Raw genomic sequence first — 24,709 nt, 5'->3', positions numbered from 1 at the left:
GCCTCTATAGCTCCTACACATGAAACTGACAAGCATTGTAAGCTCTTCAAGGTGCGACTTCCCCCGTGTTTGAAAAAAATGCTTCATGAATTTCTTACCCAGGAATAATTTTTGATAGTACAACTGAGCGACAATTGGTATGATAGATACACACAGGTGTGATGTTCCGCTACACAGTCAGGTGAATGGTGGGAATTTTACAACTTTCTCTGGAGCAGTGTTTCTCCGCTTTTTCAGGTAAGCAAGCCCTTATTTCAACTCAAACATTTTCGTGACTTCCTTACTTTTTTTGTTTACTCATGCTTTTATAGTAAATGTAGCCATGCTAACAATGAAAAGCCTGTATAATTGTGTGTGTGTGTGTGTCTGAAGAGGTTTGGCATAGAATACTTGACCTTGAACAGCACCAGTGTGGGGAGAGTGGGGACTTTCCTTGCTTTAGATGGTAAGAACATATTCAGTGCCTTGCAGCGCCCCTTCCTCGATTGCCTTTTGATATCTGCCCCCACGGGAAGCAACCCACGGAGAAACACTACTCTGCAGCTCCTCGCATTGATCATTTTAAGTGACAGAGACCAAGATCAGAGCTGGTGTAGGTGGGTGAAGCTCCACCAGTCAATGATGATGTCACTGCATGGAGTGTTTTACTTTGATTTGTTTTAATGTCAATGGCGGCGCATCTGTTTACAGCAGGGCTAAATATGGCCTATGTCCCAGATTCGATGACATCGGAATCCATTCCAGCTTTCATCTTATTTAAGCCAGCTCTTTTTAATTCCCTTCTGCTTTGTTCCCCTCCTTTCAACAACATCACTAATGTTCTCTGGCTCCATACACTTTAAATCTCCCTCAAAGCTGCAAGCGGAAGGATCCAATCAATCACTAGGTGCTTAAAAACAGATGATAGTTAGTAGCATTCTCCAGTGTTCATTCCCAGTGGGGCTCCAGGAGGAAGTCATTTGTGAGGTGTGAACAAAATAGGCCTAGATGTGAGGCAAACAGCATTAGGGTTTGATCATTGGCTTTTATTTTTCTGGGATATAATTGAAAGCTGATGGAAATGTTTTCTGGGTTTCCTTTCTTCTAATGCTTCTTTCTTTGTTTACCAGATACTGTGATTTCAGACCTAATTTCATATCCGAAGGCGATAACTCAGCCTGAAAGTAAGTACAGCATTATACTAAGGAACACTATAAATAAAACATGAGAAGCCCCTCTATACAGCACACACAAATAGCAAGCTCTTTTTACCTGCAGGCAAGCCCAGAGGTTCGGTCCTCCAGCTCTGCACGACTGGCAAGTTCCCTGCAGTCACACACAAAGAAAAAGTCATTATATTTTAGTAGCCTAGTCCTTGACTCAGAGGGGAGCACCCTAGGCTTATTGCACGGGAGTTGACTTTTTAGGGCAGAGAATCAAAACTTATTTGGCTGCACAATTTATTTTTTTCACAGTACTATGAATTCCACCTAAATGAAATTTACACTTTAAAATACCTGGGATAAGAGACATCTTTGAGCAGGATAAACAGTCATTCAGAAATGCACCAGTGAAGAGGGCTTTGAGTACTGCCGAGATGGCAGAAATGTTAAGTTTTTTAATCTAATTTCATCAGCCACTTCTACTCACTCCAAATTCTAGCTACTAAGATGTTTCTTTTCATATCACCCCCTTTCTGAAGTAAGCCCATGAGCCTTGAAAATGTATTAGTTGCCAAATGAAACCATTTAACAGGAAAGAGATTTTGAAGATTTCATTTGTTAATGAGGAGGTAGACAAATCAACAGTACTCAAGACTAAATGCTAGAGTTATGGGCCCTCCCTTAGGCTATCTCATAAAGACAGCCTCTTCACATGATCTAATTGTATTTCTGAAGTACAAATTGCTGACAAAACTTCATTTATGTGGCATACGCAAAGATATATCAATATTTGAATTTCAGCTTCTACATCCCACTTGTACAATCTTTGCCTCCTAGGGCAGAACCCACCCCAAACACACACGCACGAGGTAACCACACTGCAAGCAGCACGTCCTTTACCTTTGATTTGAGCAGCAGTTCATCCTTGGTGACCTCACCTATGGAATCGAGGTGAGGACAAATGTCTCTTGTATCTCCCATTCTCACTAAAGCTCACCTACAGAGGTAGAGAAATTGCAGGATGACTCCTCAATTTGGTCAAGTGTCAGACTTGATGGTAAAGACAGTAGGAAAGTAAACTCATATGCTTCAATTTTAAGATGTTAGGGAGTATGAGAATCCATCTTTACAACTCAAAAGCATAAGGTAATAATCTCAAAAGATACATCTCCCCTGTAATGAAGTAAAACAGTTCCCAGACTGTACATTTGTCCCAATGCAGGGATGAAGGGACTACATGAGCAAATCTCAGAGATTAAATTAAACCTCCAAGCACCAGATACAGAACACAAAGGCACCAATCTTGATGTCAGGTAACACTGCAGTTCAATCCTGCAGTTGTGCTAATACAGAAGAGCTCATTGTTGAGTAATGGCATTATGATATCAGAGGTAAGTGGGTGATGCAACAGAAGAGAGCACGGAGCACACAAAGTTCATAATTATTATTATTAGCAGCACAATGTGCTAGCGGTGTTCCAAAAATGTAGTAAAATAGTAAATATACATGCACACTTTAAGGGCCACAACTGCCAGTTCAGTTATATCTATACTGTCTAACCCAGAGATTCTCTTTTTCTTTCTGAGTCCCACCACCACCCCTATGCTATAAAAACTCCAGTTACTGTGGCACAGGTGGGCTGTGGTTTTCTGCATATAAAAGCCAGGGCCCACGTTAGGGGTTAGCAAGCAGGGCAATTGCCTTGGCCCTCTGCAGCGTGGGGCACGGGTCACTTGCTGCATTGCAGACAACTTTTTATTTCAGAAGGTTGAAAAAGCTACTAGGGGGGAAGCTGTTCTAGAATTGATTTTAACAAATAGGGAGGAACTTGTTGAGAATTTGAAAGTAGAAGGAAGCTTGGGTGAAAGTGATCATGAAATCATAGAGTTTGCAATTCTAAGGAAGGGTAGAAAGGAGTACAGCAAAATAGAGACAATGGATTTCAGGAAGGCGGATTTTGGTAAGCTCAGAGAGCTGATAGGTAAGGTCCCATGGGAAGCAAGACTGAGGGGAAAAACAACTGAGGAGAGTTGGCAGTTTTTCAAAAGGACACTATTAAGGGCCCAAAAGCAAGCTATTCCGATGGGTAGGAAAGATAGAAAATGTGGCAAAAGACCAGCTTGGCTTAACCACGAGATCTTGCGTGACCTACAAAATAAAAAGGAGTCATATAGAAAATAGAAACTAGGTCAGATTACAATGGATAAATATAGGCAAACACCACAGGAATGCAGGGGCAAGATTAGAAAGTCAAAGGCACAAAATGAGCTCAAACTAGCTATGGGAATAAAGGGAAACAAGACGACTTTTTATCAATACATTAGAAGCAAGAGGAAGACCAAGGACAGGGTAGGCCTACTGCTCAGTGAGGAGGAAGAAACAGTAACAGGAAATTTGGAATGGCAGAGATGCTTAATGACTTCTTTGTTTCAGTCTTCACAGAGAAGTCTGAAGAAATGTCTAACATAGTGAATGCTTATGGGAAGGGGGTAGATTTAGAAGATAAAATAAAAAAAGAGCAAGTTAAAAATCACTTAGGAAAGTTAGATGCCTGCAAGTCACCAGGGCCTGATGAAATGCATCCTAGAATACTCAAGGAGTTAATAGAGGAGGTATCTGAGCCTCTAGCTATTATCTTTGGAAAGTCATGGGAGACGGGAGAGATTCCAGAAGACTAGAAAAGGGCAAATATAGTGCCCATCTATAAAAAGGGAAATAAAAACAACCCAGGAAACTACAGACCAGTTAGTTTAACTTCTGTGCCAAGGAAGATAATGGAGCAAGTAATTAAAGAAATCATCTGCAAACACTTGGAAGGTGATAAGGTGGTAGGGAATAGCCAGCATGGATTTGTAAAGAACAAATCATGTCAAACCAAACTGATAGCTTTCTTTGATAGGATAACAAGTCTTGTAGATAAGGGAGAAGTGGTGGATGTGGTATACCTAGACTTTAGTAAGGCATTTAATATGGTCTCACATGATATCCTTATCGATAAACTAGGCAAATACAATTTAGATGTGGCTATTATAAGGTGGGTGCATAACTGGCTGGATAACCGTACTCAGAGAGTACTTATTAATGGCTCCCAATCCTGCTGGAAAGGTATAACAAGTGGGGTTCCGCAGGGGTCTGTTTTGGGACCGGCTCTGTTCAATATCTTCATCAATGACTTAGATGTTGGCATAGAAAGTACGCTTATTAAGTTTGAAGATGATACCAAACTGGGAGGGCTTGCAACTGCTTTGGAGGACAGGGTCAAAATTCAAAATGATCTGGACAAATTGGAGAAATGGTCTGAGGTAAACCGGATGAAGTTCAATAAAGACAAATACAAAGTGCTCCACTTAGGAAGGAACAATCAGTTTCACACATACAGAATGGGAAGAGACTGTTTAGGAAGGAGTATGGCATAAAGAGATCTAGGGGTCATAGTGGACCACAAGCTAAATATGAGTCAAGTGTGATACTGTTGCAAAAAAAGCAAACGTGATTCTGGGATGCATTAACAGGTGTGTTGTAAACAAGACACGAGAAGTCATTCTTCCGCTCTACTCTGCGCTGGTTAGGCCTCAACTGGAGTATTGTGTCCAGTTCTGGGCACCACATTTCAAGAACGATTTGGAGAAATTGGAGAGGGTCCAGAGAAGAGCAACAAGAATGATTAAACTTCTTGAGAACATGACCTATGAAGGAAGGCTGAAAGAATTGGGTTTATTTCATTTGGAAAAGAGAAGACTGAGAGGGGACATGATAGCAGTTTTCAGGTATCTAAAAGGGTGTTATCAGGAGGAGGGAGAAAACTTGTTCACCTTAGCCTCTAATGATAGAACAAGAAGCAATGGGCTTAAACTGCAGCAAGGGAGATTTAGGTTGGACATTAGGAAAAAGTTCCTAACTGTCAGGGTAGTTAAATACTGGAATAAATTGCCTAGGGAGGTTGTGGAATCTCCATCTCTGGAGATATTTAAGAGTAGGTTAGATAAATGTCTATCAGGGATGGTCTAGACAGTATTTGGTCCTGCCATGAGGGCAGGGGACTGGACTCGATGACCTCTCGAGGTCCCTTCCAGTCCTAGAGTCTATGAGATTCTCTGCACCCTGAAGTCTTTAAACTATGATTTGAGGAGTTCAATGGCTCAGACATAGGTCTGATATAGAAGTGGGTAGGTGAGATTCTGTAGTCTGCATTGTCAGACTGGATGATCATAATGGTCCCTTCTGACCTTAAAGTCTATGATTCATTCCACAGGGGCCCCCAAAAAGCTACATTGCTCAGGCTTCAGCTTCAGCCCCAGGTGGCAGGGCTTGGGGATCTGGGTTTCAGCTCCATGCGGTGAGCTTCGGCTTTCTGCCCTGGGCCCCGGCAATTCTAATGCTGGTCCTGCTTAGAGGCCCCCCTGAAACCTACTTGAGGCCACCTAGGGGCCCCGGACCCCTGGTTAAGAACCACAGGTAAAAATAAATATTTGGATTTGCTGAAATTGATTTGGTTCCTACCTCAGAGGAAGATGATAATGTGATGAACCACTGAGTACATTCTTCTGAAGGCTCAAAGTCCCAGCTTGTCTGGATCACACAGCATTGTTGGATGCTACAGAATATTAATCCAGTTTAAAAAAAAAACCACCACATTTTATACATGTATTTACATATATCATTTCACTAAACCTCTTCTGAGTCCACACAAAGTAACTAGAAAAACATGTAAGCTACATGTCATGAATACATTCTAATTAATTAAGCCAAGGATGGCTTAACGGACTAGAGTTTTACTACAGGAGACCAAGTTTCCCATCCTGGCTCAGCAGGCCACAAGTAAAAACGAATTTCATTATCTTATCTTACTTCCTGTTGTCAAACATAACCAAAGCTCCACAGCAGAGGATAAAATTCTCGTCAGTCTGTTCACAGGAGGCTTAGACTAAAATCCAAAGGATGCTGCAGCTCAGTTTTGAGGTGCTTCAACATAGTTGTGTATAGAAGCTGGCACCGGACCTACGCTATATGCTTAGCTGAAGCTAGTGCCGTTAGTCCCTAATCACTACAAATGTACTTACTGTTTTAAAAGGAGGAGGGTGGGGGGACCAGAGTAGGAAGGGCTGTAATGTCAGTAACTCTCCTTCAAAAGAAAGGAAGCGACCAGCATTTTGTTAAATATCTGCTCAACAACATTAATATATGTAAAGCACAGGGCAGAATATGACAAGTGGAGTTCCACTCAGGATAATATAGCCAAGCACACACAGTATAAAGGAACATTTCCAGGGTTTCAAATCAATATAATTTATAAGCAAAATAAACCCCTCTGGAGTAGTCTGTATTTGAGACATGGAGCCTACCTATGGAGCAATCCAGACATGCCCTCAGGCATATAACACAACATAAGGAATCAAAGTGAGGCATCTTCTGAGCAACATATTTTAAGGAAATTGCATCTATGGCCTTAAATGAAAATTCTGCAAGCAATACAGACAGTTCAGAACCTGCTCCCTAATATTACTACTGGCTAGAGGCCAACCAGCTGTAAAAGCTCCATACCAGTACAGAAAGGTCAGCTTCAAGCTCACCAAAAGTTTTAAATGATGCATACAGCAGCATATTCATTGCTTCTTGCTGTTTAACATTCTTTGACACCTCAGACATCATTTCCAAAGATACTCTAAAACATTAGGGGGACCAAGAGCTTAAGAGCTAAGCCACTCCAGCTAAAGGAAAGTTTTTTTTTCCCCTCAAAGCTGAAAATCCTTCCTAATTCCATGCCAGGTCCTGGCAGAAGTTAAGACTTAATATGACATTTTTTAAAACGGCTTTACCAGCTAGGAACTGAACATTTTGCAGGAGCATAGCAGCACCGGAGGAAAGAAAGTCATTGCAAATAATAGAAAATGACACATTGGTAGTAGCCAGAGGCTCTAGGGTTTAATAACCAGTGAGCAGATGCCTAAATAGCCACTGCCCAATCCCACAGGGCTGCAGTTTAGAGCCTGGAGCAGGAAAGCCAAACAGGAGCATCTCACTATCATCTTTAACATAGGTACATTAAATTAAATGGTAACTATTTTTAAAAAACAATTAACAAATAGCTGTCCTGATCATACAAACATTTAAATATATGCTTAAAATTACACACACATGTAGTCCCACTAAATTCCATTGATTCCACTGTATTCCAAAGGACTACTCACATATTTAAAGTTAAATGTGTGTGAAGTGTTTGCAATACGGGGGACTTGATTTTCCCACGTGTTCAGAAGTTCTCAAACTGGGGGTCGGGATATCTCAAGGGGTCGCAAGGTTATTACATGGAGGGTCGCGAGCAGTCAGCCTCCATCCCAAACCCCGCTTTGCCTCCAGCATTTATAATGGTGTTAAATAGATTTTAAAAAGTGTTTTTAATGTAAGGGGTCGCACTCAGAGGCTTTCTGTGTGAAAGAGATCACCAGTACAAAAGTCTGAGAATCCCTGCACTTGTTCCTAGCATTTCACTTTTCGAACACAACTGGGAAACAGGTCAGTCCCATCCACCTAGTGCGGGTTGAATGTGTTAGACCACAGCTAGGCTGTAAATGAGTTTAGCAACCATTCTTAAAGTTGATTTTCTTGTAGTATAGGGTACATCTACTCTAGACCTGGTCTTCATTAGAAAGTTTAATTGGCTTAACTACAAAATCCACGCCTCTGAGCAATGCAGTTACGCCAAGCTAACCCTCAGTGTAGACAGCGCTAGATCAACAGAAGAATTCTTCTGTTGACCTAGCTATCACCTCTTGGGGAAAACCCCTCCTGTCAGTTTAGGTAGCGAAGTGCTACAGTGGTGTGGCTGTAACATTTCACATGTAGACAGGCCCTTAGAAATGCTGCAGTGTGCCTCTGTAGCGTACACACTACAGCGATGGAAGGGAGTCTTAGATCGCTGAAGTAAATCCACCTCTCTAAGAGGTGGTAACTCAGTCGACAGAAGAATTCTTCTGTTGATTTAGCAGTTTCTACACTAGGGCTTAGGTCGACTTAATTACATCGTACGTACAGGTTCTCTCTCTGCTGCTGCTTGAGAAAATAGGAATTTAATAATAAACACATTTCTTAAAGCTACCCTTTTATTGATCAAAGTTCCTATATTTTGTTTTAAAGCGAAAGAAAATAACCTTAAAGCAAGTCTGTCTCCTTCCCAACAAGCACTGCAGAACAGCATGAACATGTCAGATCAATTCCAAAGTAACTTTGAACTACAAAAAGATGACACTTGCTGCCAAAACCAGTGGCTTATCCTACTCAACAACATATCTCTCTCCTTTTTGCTAAAAGAAACTACATGTACCTACACCAAAGCTAATCAGTTGCAAATATCTTTTCAGAAGTTAAACATTTAGTACACAACATACTATGTAAATGTGAGTATTAATAGTAAGAAATACTTGGTGCTTTCCATCTGCAAAGTAATTTACAAACATTTGCTAGTTATTCCTCCCCCTTCCCCTCCATAAAGATACATACATACATACATACAATATTATCTGCATTTTATACAGGGGGAAACTGGGCCAGAAAATTAAGTGACTTGCTCAACATAACACAGAGAGTCAGTGTCAGTGATGGAATCAGAACTCGTGGTCCCAGTCTCATGTTCAGAACACATCTCCCATTAGAAACCCTGATGGTACTACTTGCCTTACTGAAGGACAATCAAAAGAAGCAAAATTTTTCATATTCATTTATTATTTGAGGTAATTAAAAATGATGGGCCCACATGTTTAGCTTTTGGATTGCAAAATTATCATCTTTGAGCATTTGCCATTTAGGCCCTCCAAAAAGCCAACTCTTCAAATACAATAGGCCCAGAAAATCATTTCCCTCCTCCAGTAGTATTGCAGTTGTTAATATAAGCTACAACTTTCAGTCAGAATATAAGTTAAATGTGATCCTGTCCACTACTAGAGGAAAGACTGAATCAACAGATGATAAGATTCTGTACAAGAAAACAGACCAACTAATATACTAGCCCAATACCAACACAGTCCCTTCTTCAACAATTATTCTGCAATAATTAACAAAGGACAAATATTTAGAATCAGGTGTTCACTGTTGCTTAGGGAAAGACATAAGTTCCTTAAATTCTGCTAAATAAGCCAAACTGCTGCCTTGGCAACACTTACCAAAATTTTAAGGACCAGAGGATAATAGAGTATCAGCACTATCAGGCAGTGCAGCTGAAAGGAAGCAGTGGATTGCCTTTCCTAGTAGGAACAGCAGGCATTACTCATCATTTTTCAAACAGCTGATGCTGCATCATCCTCTTTCTGCACAGGCTAAGTCTCTGAGCTTTCTACTTCTGTGTCCCCCCTTCCACCTACTGATCAGGAATATATAATAAACAAAGTTCTTAAAATACTCTTTAAGATAAATGCCCATTACCTTGCCAAGGGACTCAGCTCACAGCAAAGATCACAGTGACGAGTGTCAAGACCTTAAAGACAAGCAATGCAATCAATATTTGGGGGTACCTGCATTTTGGGGGAACCCTAAATATACTGGAAATTCTCAAGCCATCTCAGTTCCCTTATCTGCAAACTTGGGAACTTTCAGTAACTGAGGAAACCTCGGGGCCTGCACTATGTACATGCCAAGTCAGTAGCCACACGGGTATCCACACTTTTATTTTGGGGAGGGATAGCTGTTTTGTCTGCACACCCTTCCAGAGCACCCCCTGGACTCTTCCCTATTTGCTAACACTGTGCAGTATGCCATCCCAATGTGAAGATCAAATGTGCAGGAACAACCACGTATCCTCATTAAAATCCTGCCTTAACCTCCACATCTAGCTGATAAAACCTTTCTGATCCCACTCCCTCCTTGGCCCCAAGTGATGACAAGCACCAAATTCCCCACACCCCAAATACTAAAACTCTCCTACATCTCCCCCAATGGGAAGCATCCTCGATACACCAGGGACCCACCACTGCGCTCTGCACCCCAAGGCTCCACACACTCTTCACGCAGGGCCCCACAAATCTAGAGTGAGCCCGTTGGGGTCCCATAGGCAATGGAAGGCCCATCCTGGCCCCACGGATACATGGGAGCGCATCCCCCCAATGCCTAAGAAATCTCCCCTCTTCCCAGCGTGGGGATGTGACAAGTCTTTGGCACCCCAGGTTAAGGGAGCATTACACAGCCGCCTTCCCCAGCAGGGTGACCAGACAGCAAAACTCTGGCCAGGGGGTGGGGAGTACTAGGACTCTGTATAAGAAAAAGACCCGGGACACCTAGTCACCCTGTTCCCCAGTCACTCCGCGGCCCGTCTGCAGACGCTGCTCTGGGGAGCCGGACAGGAACCCCTTTGGAACGCGGGGCGAGGCGCGGCGCTCCCGGCCTGCCTGACTAGGCAAGGCCGGTGCTTCGGCCCCCGAGCTAGGCCCAACCCGCCTACTCCTCCCGGGACGGGGGCCCGAGATCCCAGCGCCGGGCGGGGCGGCGAGCCCGGTTACCTGCTGCCGGAGGAGGAGACGCCAGGGGCCGCGCGCTGCGGCAGGCAACCCCGGCAGGATGGGAGGGGCCGGTGGGCCGGGCCGGGCCGGGCCGGGGGAGGAGGCGATGGGGGCCGGGCTGAGCCTGGAGGGAGAAGTGGGGCAGCAGGCCCGGCCAGACGGGCTGTGCTAGAGGGGACCCCACTGCCCTCCGTCACCCCCCCCCCCGGGATCTCCAGGGAGCCGGTTCGCTAGGTGGGGGGGGGGCTCCCAAAATGCAGGAGTCCCCGAGCTTACAGCTGCCACCTCGGGGGACCAGAACCCCGGGATGATCCTTAGCCCAATAGCACTGGGCAGCTGGCAGTGGGTACCCAGCTACCTCAAAAGAGGGGCGATCCTAGGAAAGCCTGGACAGGTGCCAACCCTGCTCTGAACATCTGGGAAGCTCCTGACTCACCAGGATCCCCCTGATCCTGAGCTGCTTTGAGCCACACAGCGCAGGGGATTGTCCATTGGATGTGAAAGGGGGAGAAGGATTATTAGGGTGGCGTGGCCTGGCCTGGAGAGGATACTAGGCTGGAATGGTTCAGAAAGGTGGCAGAGACTCTCTCAGGCTAGTCCCAGTTAGGGTTCCCATAAAGAGGGGTCATGTGGATACACTGACACGTGCTCACCATGGGAAATTAGAACCCAGGACATTGTCACTAAAACACCACAGCTCACCTCCCCCTCACAGAGTTAAGGAGCCAGCCAGGAGAGGGGACAGAAACACTGAACAGGTCCAGGTAAGGACAGTGCTACACACATAGCAAAGAGCTAGGAATACAGATGCCACATACTGCATGCTTACATACCATGTACAGTATGCAGTTGTAAAGAACATACACAGAACAAGAACCCTGAATGTCTGTGTTTTGCATGAAATCACCCCCTGCCCCCCAAAATGTTTGAGTTATTCAAGCCAATTCATTATACCAGGCTGCTCAGACAAAAGACAGAGATATTGAAGCATCAAAGGGGTTACTAGCAGCTAGTATAAGTGAGAAGAAATACCATGAAAAGAATAAGGAATGGACTGGTCAGTATCCATAGAGACTAGTGAAAGCACATTGATTTACAAGAACAGGTTATCATCAAACCATCTTAACTCTACCCTAGGAGATAAAGTGCAGAACACCTCGGAACGCATGAAGTTATATGACAAATTCAGCAACCAGGTGACAGCTCATAATATAGATTTCTTTTTCCCCTGGAAAAGTTTACTGTAAAGATATTCAGGTTTCTTCCCCTGTCTGGGGGTGTCTACACAGACCACAGAAGCAACACTCCCAGGCCAGGTTGACAAACTTGGGCTCATGCTACTGCACTAAAAATAGCTGTGTAGACATTGTGGCTCAGGCTGGAGCTGTGGGTCTAAATACCACCCTCCTCCTTAGGATTCAGAGCCCAAGCACCAGCCTGAGCCACAACTTCAAAGTACTGTCTACACAGCTATTTTTAGAACACCAGCTCTGCAACCCAAGTCTGTTGACCTGAGCTGGGAGGCTCCCTGCCGTGGGCTGTGTAGACCCTGTGTCCTTTACACCTGCAATACAGCATCTACAACAAACTGGCCCAAATTAGGACTCTAGATGCTACTGTAATCCAACTAACAATAAGAATAGATTACTTGCTCTTTGCTTCTTGCAAAGGAAGAAGAATGTGCGCTGCATGTTAATGACCTGGTACAGAATGCAAGTACAGCATTTCTGCAGCTTGGCTCCTGCTTCTGACAGGGCTGCAGAGTTTTTCCAGGACTTGGCAGCCCTTAAGGCAATGACTCTTTGTCCTTACATAGTCCTTAGTTTACTCTTCCTCCTTCAGGGCCGTTGTTCTCCTGTGGTAAAAACTGCATTTTATCACAGGTATAAAAGGACACAGACAGAGAAAGAACCCTGTATATTTTTTATGCATTAAACCATCCATGAGAAGGAAATCAGTTTCTTGAGCTGTCACTTCGCAACTGCTGAATAATACTAATGTTATCAAAATTAATCAGACCTGGCTCTTACACAACATTGTCATTCATAGAAGGAGCCACACACTCACGGGTTCCTTGTTACCAATTGGATACATCTAATATTGCAAGTTTATTGTGTAGGTCCAGAGAAAGTTACCTCAAGACCGGATCTTGTAACAAAAAGTTTGCAAGGGTCCACTCGTATGTACCTCATTACAGGATCAGGGTGCAATTGCACCAAAGTAGTTTCTACACATCTATACTGGAAACAGAAATGTTTCAGCCAACCAGCAGCCAGACAAGACAACTAGTTAGCTGAGTCTCCCATCCAGTGGCTGAATGTACAGCCTGCAACATTACTGCCCCTGAAAAAATCAAATGCCAAGGCAGTAGTTCTACCACACAAGCCAAAAGGGCAGAAGGAGCTGTCCTAAACTAGATAGTTACCATCTTTCAAGGGGTATTAAATGAGGAAAATTTTTAAAATACACAATCCTGGTTTCTTATGACCAATTTACCAAGAAACAAGCAATGTTATGTACATATTTTTCCTTTCTTTAGCTGAAATTTGAGACTGTATCCCAAAGTACCTTTCAGCATGGGCACCAAGGACATCCAACTTCATAGCTTCACAGCATTCAGGGTGAAATGCTGATCCCACTGCAATCAGTGCCAGAGCTGCTTTGGCTTCAGTGAGATCAGAATTTGGCCCTTATTGAATTTAGAGCACTCAAGCACAAGGGAAAATGTTTAAAATAATGGAGTGATTTGGTAATACTTTGCACTGAGCAGCCCCTGTTTGATGTGATTAACACACAAAGGAAGATGACCTTGCATTGTATCTTTCATCTAAGGATCTCAAATCTTTTAGTGATAGCTCCTGCATGAGTTCCATTCTCATTTTACAAATGATGAAACTGAGCCACAGAGAGACTCACTACCAGGATCATTCAGTGGAAGAGCTAGGAACAGAACCCAGGACTCAAGACTCTCAGTCCAATGCTCTGATAGCCCCACTACACTTCTTAACAGCCAGGAGGCATCTATGGGAAATATTTTGCAATCTGGGAGAGGCCTTGAAAATTACAATCATGCCAAACATGGCAGCGATCTCTTCACTGGTCGGTTTTAACTTACTGAGTAAAAGGAGGGATGGAGCTTGGATTGTCAGCATTAAAAGCCATGTGACTTGGAAAGGCCCCACTAGCTCATTCATCTGAGAGAAGTTGTTGGTAATTTTCTCTCCTTTTAAATTTTAAAAGATAAGAAGACTCAAAGAATCAAAGGAATGAGATTGTTCCCTACGGTGCATTCTCTATTGTTGTGTCCAGGTCTAGTTTTAAATGCCCCAAGTGATGGGACTTTAATCACTACTCTGGAAAAACTATGTCAGGACAATAGGAATTTGAACCTCTTTTTAAACCCATGTAAAAATAAGTCCACTTTTTAGTATACTTTTATTCTATTCTATCTTTTGATAAACTTCATAAAATTTAATTTTCATAGGATTGCATTAAACATGCTAACATTTGCTTTTCTTCATTTAAAAAAATTAAAATAATTCAACTCCCCCAGATAAAATCTGACAGGAGAAGGTATGTTGAGATAGGCATTTATCAATTCACCAGAATGGTTCAGGATCACTACCCTAATCCTGCAACATTATCCACACAGGCAGCCCCTTACACCTGTGCAAAACCCATTGCAGAATAAGGGCCCCTATCCGGAAAAAAATCCTGATGATGAGAGCGATCAGTTTGTGAAATAAACTCCCTGTTGAATGAGTGAAACCCACATTGCTTGGGACACAGAACATTAGGCATACCAAAAACATTAAATATATACTGGAGGAAACCCTGGACTAGCTGTGAGGAATCAACCAAGTGACATAATGATAGTTCACTCTTCTTCCTAAATTATCAAATGTAATTGATCTCTTCCCAAAAGCATCAACTATACCCAATCCCCCCCTAAAATGGCTAATGGATATGGATCATTACTAAACTACACCTCATATAATCAACCCTTTCCTGAAGCACCAAAGCCCCTTCCTAAAATATCAAATACAACAGATTCTCTCTAGAATATGGAAAGCAATGGGTACCGTCTCTTCCTAAAACATATACAGCAATAAAGCAACTAATCCCTTACTAAAATATATAATGCTGGTGACTCCCCCTTCCTGATATTTATCATGCAACTGAATCCTTGCCAAAGCCTGTTTGTATATTAGAGTCTTTCCCCATACCCTTTGCTCTCTTGTCTATTTACAAAGATAAGCTCTTTGAGACAGGGACCACATGCTACTACTTTGCGTCTGTCAAGCACAAAGGGGTCTTGATCTTAGTTGGTCCCTAGGGCATTTATATATATACATATATATACACACACATTATATATATATATATATATATATATATGTGTGTGGGTGATTCCTTCCTAGAAATAGAGAATGCAGCTGATCCCATCCCTTCCTATAATAGCTAGCTGAACTCCTCCAGAAGCCTGAGATGCAGCTGATCCGAGCCTGTCAGCCAGTCACGAACTCCTGATCCTACCTCCATCCCAGGCTGCTAGCCGGGAAATTCCTCCTCCTCTGGGCAATGGACGCCCCTGGCTTTGCTCTCTCTCCTTCTCCCTTGCTGTGCACACCCAGTTGACCCAGCCCTGCAATAGCCACGCCCCCTTCCCCAGGCACCTCCCTATGGAGCGAGCTCCACGCAGCCCCGCCCCCCCGTACGGGCAGGGAGGCAGAGCGCGTGACGTCGTCGCGACGCTGTGACTCAATCACCGCGCGCCGGAAGCGGGGCTGGGGGGTTGTGGAGGGAAGCTGAGGCCCGCTCGGGTGGCCGAGATGCCGTCGGGGAAGGTTTTCCGCCGGCGGAGAGCGGACTCCGAGGACGAGGAGGAGGATGAGCAGGTCACCGAGGAGGTCAGGTGGGTGGGCGACCCCTGCAGGGAGCACGGGCCCTGGTCACGTGGAGCAGCGTGGAACAAGGCGGGGTTGGGTCCAGCTGTCACCGGGCTGCCTGGCGCAGTGTCCAGCTGTCACCGGGCTGCCTGGCGCAGTGTCCTTCTCGCTACGCCACTGGCTCGCCGCCTTTCCAGAGGCTGATGTGCCTTGTGCACCAGCAAGTTTCACCTCACCTGAAAACTGCTTGCTGACACATACAGACCTAAAATAGCCTGTCACCGCCCCCTGGTGCTGAGCAATTGCTGACTTTCTCATTGTTCCCATATAATACATCCATGGGAATACAAATACTGTACTCGCATGTCTGTGTACAGTCTACAGAGCAGTATAAACCAGTCGTTGTCTGTAGGAAACGGACTTTGCTAATGTTTTTTGTGTAGCCTGTTGTAACACTAGGCAAATATTTAGTTCAGTTGATGTACCCCCTGGAACATGTCTGTGGACCTCCAGGGGTACACTTACCCCTGGCTGAGAACCACTGTTCTAGGCCAATGATACTCAGACCTCAGTGGTTCAGGAGCTGTCAAGGTTTCTTTCCCCACTTTGAACTTTAGAGTACAAAAGTGGGGACCTGCATGAACACTTCTAAGCTTAATTACTAGCTTAGATCTGGTAACACTGCCACCAGCCAGAAATTCAGTGTCTGGCGCACTCCCTGTCCCCCCCCCCGCCCCACCCTCCCAGACTTTCCCCTCCCTGAGTTGCCTTGGGAGGCTTCATCAATTCCCTGGTGAACACAGATTTAAACTCCTTGGATCTTAAAACAAGGAGGAATTAACCATCCCTCCTTCTTTCCCCCCACCAATCCCTGGTGAGTTCAGACCCAATCCCCTTGGATCTTAAAACAAGGAAAATCAATCAGATTCTTAAAAAGAAAGCTTTTAATTAAGAAAGAAAAAAAGTAAAAATTATCTCTGTAAAATCAGGATGGAAAATGCTTTACAGCGTACTCAGATTCATATAGACCAGAGGGACCCCCGCCCCCCCAGCCTTAGATTCAAAGTTATAGCAAACAGAGGTAAAAATCCTTCCAGCAAAAAGAAACATTAACAAGTTGAGAAAACAAACATAAGACTAATCGCCTTGCCTGGCTATTACTTACAATTTTGACACATGAAAGACTGATTCAGAAAGATTTGGAGAGCCTGGATGTATGTCTGGTCCCTCTTAGTCCCAGGAGCGAACAATGAACAAACAAAAAGCACAAACAAAGACTTCTCTCCACCAAGATTTGAAAGGATCTTGTCCCCCTATTGGTCCTCTGGTCAAGTGTCAGCCAGGTTTACTGAGCTTCTTAACCCTTTACAGGTAAAAGAGACATTAACCCTTGACTATCTGTTTATGACAGGAGCCAAATTAGTAATCAACATTACCCAGAAGAACCACAGTAGTGTGAATTCACTGTGTGCGTGTGTGTGTGTGTGTGTGTGTGGTTCTCTCAGCAAAATGACTGATCAAGTATTATTTTATCAACTACAATTGGTTAACAACCCAGTAAAAGCATCCTGATTAGTTAATAATTAAATCACACAGTGTTTCAACATCATGTGCTGAAAAGAGCCATAAGAGACACATTAAAGAGCCACTTGCAGCTCACCAACCTCAGTCTGGGTATCACTGCTCTAGACCCATAATTGTCCCTCAAAGCCCCACTTGTGTGATTGACTTTATAAAATGAAGAGGAACCTGGGAAATCCAGGATAAGTGGCAACCTTCTGTGGACCCACTGTGCCCTCTTATTATTTTGTGTAGTGAAGTCATTGGGTGCTTCACCTGTTGAAAATCAGACTGTTAATTTAATCCCTAAATAGAGATTTAGAGGACTAATTTTAGACACCCAGTTTTGAAAATCTTGGCCACTTGATTAGGCAGCATGGACAGAGTGGATTTATTAACCTTTGAATATATTGCAAAATACTAAGGTGTTTAGGAGGGAACATCTATCACCAAAAGAAAACTTGCATGTGAAATCCACTGGTGTTGATGGGAGACTAAGAAACAGGATCATGCTCCCATTGACAGCAATGGCAAAACTACCACTGATTTCAGTTGAAGAACTGGATTGGTATGACAATGTTGAAAATAAATAATCAAAGTAAAAGTATTACCTGTGCTGTTTACCATTAATCCTGTAATCTTTTATTGTTATAAATCACAGATCATACATTATAAACTTCCTTATAATCTTCCTTGCACCTTTGTCCCTCTTATCCAATAAATATCTAGTAGTGTAACCTTGGTCAGTTAGCTAGAAAATTGTATAGAGCACTTGAAAAGACACCTAAGTGAAGTTGTACACATTTAATTTGAATTAGGTGGGCTTTTGTAATCTCCCCTATCCCGCTTTTCCCAAAAAAACTCTTGTAGTCATTAACTCCGAAACCTTGAGCTAGTATTGATGGCAGTATTTTTTATTATACATTTCCTTTGTTTTTCCTGGCTAGTGTTTATTCAACTGTAAATTCTCATCAGGAATTATTTGCACATAGAGACATTACAGACTGGAAAGAGGTTCCATTTGGGAGCCAGTCAAGACAATCTAAGAATCCCTGTTGTTACGTGATACAAGTGAAACTTGTATGATAACAATCCTGGTCCATGTTTGACTCAAATAGTCATGGGATGAGTATGGTTTGTTTCTGTTTACTTCCAGAAGAATAATACTGAGGTTAATAGTAATGTTGTATCATATCGTACATGCAAATATATGTGTTCTGTTTGACTTGTAGTCAAACAGTTCGTACTGAACGTCAACCAATCAAAGAACATAAGCAAACGTTTGCTGCCTAGCTGGCCCATCAGTGATGAATGATTTTTCCCACTAGGCTTCTGACTCCCTTGTTTTGTTGTGAGACAGTCGTGGCTGGACATCTTAACAAACTGAAAATTGAAATTGGGCTAGTCGCCCAAGGCAGCATTTTTGCCCCATTGGATAGGGAGACTTGGATTTGGAAAGTATCAGAGGGGAAGCTGTGTTAGTCTGGATCTGTAAAAGCAGCAAAGAATCCTGTGGCTGCTTTTTTGGATTTGGAAGCCATCTTTGGATGCTTCCTTCCTTAGCTGAAGGAACTTGTACAGAAGTGGTATATTCAGACAGATGTTGTACGATTCTCCCCATTGGTTCATGAAGAAGAATGTGAAAGCTGTCTGATATTATCAAAAAGAGTGAGATCTGCTTAGAAAACCTGCTTGAACTTATCAGTGAAAAGTCTGCCCTGAAAGTTGAGGGATAGGTACAGAAAATGCCTGCCTTTTTTTTTCTTTCTATTAAGATTATCTTAATAAACTAAATGTTCTTTCTTCAGATTAAAACTTGAGGAAGCAAAAGAAGTTCAGAGTCTCAGAAGACGGCCCAATGGGGTGAGGTAGGTGACGCAGTAAAAGAGGCAAGTTTGTGTTTCATCTGAGGGTTGATGTTCCTGCCTTTCCTTGCATCTTCAGTCAGAAATGGTAATATGTCACAGTGGCCACAAGAATCTGACCTGTGAGAGGAGTCAGGTACATTAAAAATGTGAAGACAGATAAGAGGAGATATTGGGGATAGGTGCAATAATTTTTAGCAGACTTTATTGTGGGGCACTTGTTCCCAACATACCTGTGAAGTTAAATGATGAGAATAGGGTCATACTTTTCAATGAATATGCCATATATTGCTAATTAACCATATCACCCTCATGGACCGGGTTTTTATCTCCCAGAGTTGTACCGTTTTGGGGGGTGGGGGTAGGACTCGGTATCTTACACACCACATTGTAGTGTATAGTTTATAAATTGAGACCCCTAAAATAAGTCTCTCCTGTTGTTAATTTCATTTTCTCCCTTTAAGCTTTTTGATGGAAAGAAATGTTGTGTAGTGACTAGAAAAGGGGACTGAGAGTCAGGGTTCATTCTGTAAAGAGAGTTCTATTCCTAACTCTGATGACTTGCTGCATGACTTGGGGTAAATCACTTAAACTATCTCTGACTCAGTTTCCCCATCTGTAAAATGGAGATAATCATTCCATAGCGCATAAAGGTGATGTGAGGATTAATTATTTAGTATTATCAAAGCACTTTAAGATCCCCAGGTAAAAGATGTTAGAGAAGGGCAAAGAAGAACTATATTCTTTTTAAGAAATTACCTTGCGTGGTAGTCATCACTGGCAGTGTTGTGGACTTGTTCTCTATGCATTTAATTTGTCTCTTTTGTGTGTGTTTTGCTAGTGCTGCAGCCCTGCTTGTTGGGGAGAAATTGCAAGAAGAGACAACGTTGGCGGTAAGTTCTAAATACTTTCATTACTGCACTGCTGGTTCATATCAATGTGAAAGCATCTGCTCAGTCCAGTAGATCTTTTTGAAAGTCTAGTTCCAGGAAATTACTTGCTTTAATAAAAGGCAGGTTAGGATGCAGCCTCCTACTACAGAAAAATCATAGGCATTTTTGCCCAGGTGATGGAAGTGTAGGATTTTCAAGAAAGTGAACCTGAGGATGGTATAAACCTAGGCACCAGCTTCCTGCTTTTGAACTATTTTTTGTTTTGTAGGATGATCCCTTTAAGATAAAGACCGGTGGGATGGTGGACATGAAGAAGCTGAAAGAACGCGGCAAGGACAGGTGGGTGTGTGGGAGACTTGGTCCTGAAAAACACTCCCTTGAATGTTGCTGAGTCTGCAGCAGTTAATGACACCAAGGCGGCTTTTGTTATTGAAGAACGCAGGCAAAATACTCCAGGCTTCGTGTTGTTTTGAAGGCTTTCGTTAATGCAGTCTGTCTGGTCACTTACACCTTAGGCTGTCAAATTCTTTTAAAAAATATTTGTTCCGTTTAGGATTAATGAAGAGGAGGACCTCAATCTGGGAACCTCTTTCTCAGCAGAAACCAACAGGCGGGATGAGGATGCTGACATGTAAGTATTTGTTTTGTTATAGTTTGTATGCTCTGATTCACTATGCTGGATTGGATGTCCTAGGCCTTTTTCGGGGGGAGTTTTCAGAGTAGCTTCCAAGTTTACATTGAAACTTCTGCTTGATCTTTCACCTTCTGGAAACCAACGTGGTCTTGTCGTTAGAGCCTAGACTTGCTGGCCAGCCAGGTGGTCCGCTGACACTGTGAGCTATTGGCAACCTGCTCGGTGGATTGGTAAAGAGCTTGCTTATTGCAGGGAGGATTTGATTAGTTTCTTGAACAAAATAGCAGATCTCTTGCTTCTCAGTGCCCCCCCGGCTGGCTGAGTGACATCAGAGAAATCATTCATTCCTCCCTCCTACCTGCTGGGACAATGACACAGCTGTGGTCTGTGGTATTGGAGGGATGTGTAAGAAATAGAACTTAATGCCAGCTGTCCCCTTATGTGCTGCTGCTGCTAAGGATGAAGTACATTGAGACAGAGCTGAAGAAGAGGAAGGGGATTGTAGAAAGCGAGGAGCAGAAGGTGAAGCTGAAGAATGCCGAGGACTGTCTGTACGAGCTGCCAGAGAGCATCCGCGTCTCTTCAGCCAAGAAGACCGAAGAGATGCTGTCCAATCAGATGCTGAGTGGCATTCCTGAAGTGGATCTGGGAATAGAGTATGTGGTTCACTGTTCAATTATTTATAATTTGATAGCTGGTGATCCCTGCAGGTCATGGCTGAGGCAAGTTGATAGGCAAGTGATAGGGTAATTTATACTGCCTCTTCCTGTGCTCTTAGGAGAGTGACAGTCTCTTTGTTCTGTGTTTGTACTGCACCAAGCACAGTGGGGTCCTGTGAGAGCTTAAGCACTCAGAATAATAGAGGGGTTAATTCCCCGGGTCTGTGATGCTGCATCTTCCAGTAGTATTAGCTCCCAGCAGGTACTAACACAGGGTGAGCTGCTGAGGGATGTGATGTTCCTCTTCATCCTTGGGATGGAGCACTCATCTTTACAGCGTTGCCAATTCTCTGACAAACAGATTGCAAGTCAAAGACACCAGCAACTGCTGCCCCACCGACATGAAACTGTCCATCCACTAACTCGTAGATACAACTGCTCTACTGTGTGTTTTGATACTTGGGGACCCAGACTTCTTTCTACCTGCAGCATATAAACAAGTCTCTTCCTCGTTTGTTTTTCTCTTCAGCGCAAAAATAAAAAACATAATCTTTACTGAGGATGCCAAGGCAAGGCTGCTGGCGGAGCAGCAAAACAAAAAGAAAGACAGTGAAACCTCCTTTGTTCCCACAAACATGGCTGTGAACTACGTCCAGCACAACAGATGTGAGTATCATGAACCTTCATAGGTCATCTAGTACGGCCCCTGGACTGAGGCAGGACCCAGTATACCTGACCATCCTTAACACATGTTGTCTAATTGTGTAGCTCTCCAGTCCCAGGTATGGGTGGCTACTCTACTGGTTAGAGGCAATAAGGTGTGGAATTAAGTCTGATGCAAGCAGAGTTTATTAATTCACATGGTCAACCTTAAGCACTGTTCGATTTTCTCCTTTTGGGGCTCCCACATGGAAAACATCTGGGCTAGCCTAATCTTTCCCTTCCCCCAGTAGGACTGAAGGTAGGGCATGTTACTCATATTTTCCACTCGTGAACACCCAGTTGACGGGGGCCCATAAATGACCTCTTGGATGTATGATGGAAAATCCTGACAATCCTGTGATGACAGTCTGTCTTACTGGACTAGCGAGAGCATTTTGGGATGCTAGAACAGACCAGTGTTCAGGTGAGACAGAATTGCTAGACAAGAGAAGAGAGTTCATTTCTGAGACTGCCTCTCATACAGGATCTGGAGGAAAGGCAACCTCCTAATGTCTCTCACCATGTCCCAGATGGCTGACTTCAGATTAATATTCATGGGACCCAAAGACAATGGAGAGTCTCAGGACCACGATAAAGCAGGAGCTAGGTCAGATGCAAAGGTGGAAAGAAACCAGAAAAAAAAATCCCCTGAACTCTTGAAAGTTTTAGTGTCCCATCACTTTGCCTTCATTCAATATCCGTAGCCACAGGCTGATCATAGTGATTGCTCCCGGCTTCCATTTGTGTTTCTGCTAAAATTTAATCCCAACAGATGAAAGAGATGTGATAAACATAAACAATCCATCAGGGATGGTCTAGGTGTGCTTAATCCTTCCTCAGTGTGGGGAGATGGACTAGGTGACCTCTTGAGATCCCTCCCAGGTGTATATTTCTGTGATTCTACATCTAAACACTGCTACTCTCTAAAATTCACCATTTGGTGTCCCTTCTTCCAGTCTACCATGAGGAGTTGAGTGCACCAGTGAGGAGGAATAAAGAAGAACCAAAAGCCCGTCCACTGAGAGTGGGGGATACGGAGAAGCCAGAACCCGAGCGTGAGTACTGAAAACAAAGCATGGCCAGGTTGTTGGAGGTATCAAGTCTTCTTTATCCAAGATCCATGAACAGATACGATCTTCTCTTCTAGCCCTCTAAGGCACGGTGTCTTGAACTGGTGGGAAGGACTTGTATTGTAGAGCGGTTTGCCTTTGATCTTCAAGGGAAAGGTGATTGCCTATACTCTTCTTGATGTGCTTCCTGCTAGATGAGTCCTGAAGCAACCTGAATGGAAGATGTCCCTCCTGCTATCTTCCATCATAGGTGAAGGGTCAGGATTACATGTAAAAAATGACCCATTCACACTTTAGCTCTCCATCCCATTGCTATCAGTCTGTGCTCAGCTGAGGTCCAAGGCTGGAGTAATGGGGGATGTTGAAGGTGGGGATTTTAAGTACATTGGGCAGACCTGTGTTGGAATGGGGGAGGAAGGGGAGGGAAGGATTTGGACTAATAAAGAACCAAGTCTGAAGAACACTGGCATTATTGGAGGCGCAAGTGTAGAATAGCAGGGGTGCTGCAGGCCAGGTGGTTTAAAGGTCATTAGAATGACTCTTTAGGAGGTGAAGGCAGTGGGTTGGACTAGATGATCTTCTGAGGTCCCTTCCAACCATTATGATTCTATGATGCTTCCCTGCACTATCCTCTCTTAATTAAAGAATAGGAAATAAGGTGTCTCTCTCTCCTTCAAGGGTCCCCGCCGAATCGCAAGCGCCCACCCAATGAGAAAGCAACAGATGACTACCACTATGAGAAATTCAAGAAGATGAACAGACGATACTGAAATCTGCTCAGTAGAACAGTATGGACCAAACATTTTGCTGGAGCTTTTAAGTGCAAGATGTTGTGTAAAAACTCCTGAAGTGGATGGGATCACTTCCTATAGATTTTTAGTATTACCCACAAGATTTTTTCTCACAGTAAAGTCGTAGTGAATTAGTGGGCACAGTGCTTGTGAAATCTCCCTTCCCCGTGGTGACTTGTATATAACTTATTTTGTTATAAAACTTTTTTTTCTTTTCTAAATATGTTGGCTTCCTGTTCGGCATTTATTTTAGCGTAAAGTCAACCTTGTTCATAGATCTTTTCACCTTAAAAAAAGAACTTTTTAAAGACAAAAATGCTTTCAGCTTGTAAACATATAGTCAATGTTTAAAGCTGGTTTGCCAGATTGAGGTTCAAAAGCAACTTCATAAAAAGGTACTTCTTGTTAGTTCCAAAGGGTGTAAATTGTAGACAGTGTGCGACTCTGAGATAATACAGGAATTTGTTCAGCACACAGCAGTATTCAACTTCTCTTCCAGTTAGAGTGGGTGCCGTGTAAGATCTTCAATGCGTGCTACTCTGCAGGGATTGCAGTGTGACAGGATTTCTTATCTTCAGTGTAGGGAAATACAGCAGTTACTGTAGGTGCCTGAATAATTAATGTGTTTAAGATTTTTTTAAATGGTGCCCATTGTGTTTGTATCGTTTCCTCGCCATGGATTTATTTCCATAGCAATGAGGGTTTTTTCATTTTATTTCAGTTGCCAAGAATGAGAAAAATCATTATTGTAACTATTTTGAGGCCTTTCTAGATAGTGGTGATGTAAGATTTTGTATCAGAAAGCCAAACAAATAGGAAGCAAACACCAGCTATATATTTCCAGAAACTGTCTGTAAAATAAATTAAAATGAAATTGAAAATAGGTTTTGAACTTTTAAAAAAATAAATAAAACTTTTAACTTGACATCAGTGAGATTCTGTTAATTCAGTAATGTGCACACTAGATTCATCCCATGCCGCTTGTAATGAAGTCCTGGATGTACTTAAAACAAATATTA

General features: G+C 43.2%; 2 protein-coding genes across 10 annotated transcripts in view; one reads left to right on the top strand and one right to left on the bottom strand.

The window, feature by feature from the left end:
- Positions 1-15,271, bottom strand: part of USP20 (ubiquitin specific peptidase 20) — a 44,239-nt gene extending 28,968 nt beyond the window's left edge. For 5 of the 8 annotated variants that reach the window (XR_003996742.1, XR_003996741.1, XM_030535340.1 and 2 more), the window contains exons 1-5: positions 10,628-10,730; positions 9,558-9,609; positions 5,643-5,736; positions 2,043-2,139; positions 1,252-1,305 (exon numbers count right to left, since the gene is read on the bottom strand). Coding sequence is in view for 6 of the 8 variants with exons in the window: in XM_030535340.1 (XP_030391200.1) it covers positions 1,252-1,305; positions 2,043-2,123 (135 nt within the window). In the remaining 2 variants the exon portion in view is untranslated. Of the gene's footprint in view, positions 1-1,251; positions 1,306-2,042; positions 2,140-5,642; positions 5,737-9,557; positions 9,610-10,627; positions 10,731-15,163 lie in introns of those variants that run through there. The other 3 variants (XM_030535343.1, XM_030535341.1, XM_030535345.1) reach the window with 3 other exon arrangements.
- A 112-nt stretch (positions 15,272-15,383) lies between these two features.
- On the top strand, positions 15,384-24,615 carry C16H9orf78 (chromosome 16 C9orf78 homolog). 2 transcript variants are annotated; one of them, XM_030535364.1, is made up of 9 exons: positions 15,384-15,542; positions 18,885-18,944; positions 19,783-19,834; positions 20,103-20,173; positions 20,388-20,465; positions 20,927-21,124; positions 21,657-21,793; positions 22,786-22,884; positions 23,578-24,615. In XM_030535364.1, the coding sequence occupies exons 1-9, from the start codon at positions 15,460-15,462 to the stop codon at positions 23,667-23,669; spliced, it is 870 nt and encodes a 289-aa protein (XP_030391224.1). In that variant the 5' UTR covers positions 15,384-15,459; the 3' UTR covers positions 23,670-24,615. The 2 variants fall into 2 exon arrangements, with proteins under 2 accessions (XP_030391224.1, XP_030391225.1); XM_030535365.1 differs by having other exon boundaries at positions 15,399-15,537.
- The last annotated feature ends 94 nt before the right edge of the window (positions 24,616-24,709 follow it).

Source organism: Gopherus evgoodei, chromosome 16 (assembly GCF_007399415.2).
Source record: "Gopherus evgoodei ecotype Sinaloan lineage chromosome 16, rGopEvg1_v1.p, whole genome shotgun sequence".
NCBI lineage: Eukaryota > Metazoa > Chordata > Testudines > Testudinidae > Gopherus > Gopherus evgoodei.
The sequence above is the reverse complement of the archived record's forward strand: the minus strand, read 5'-3'. Positions and strand labels throughout refer to the sequence as shown.

Coding starts and splice junctions, on each gene's coding strand:
- C16H9orf78 (XM_030535364.1), top strand. CDS start 15,460: ATGCCGTCGGGGAAGGTTTTCCGCCGGCGGAGAGCGGACTCCGAGGAC. Junction 15,543..18,884: donor CAGGTCACCGAGGAGGTCAG/GTGGGTGGGCGA, acceptor TTCTTTCTTCAG/ATTAAAACTTGAGGAAGCAA. Junction 21,794..22,785: donor CTACGTCCAGCACAACAGAT/GTGAGTATCATG, acceptor CCCTTCTTCCAG/TCTACCATGAGGAGTTGAGT.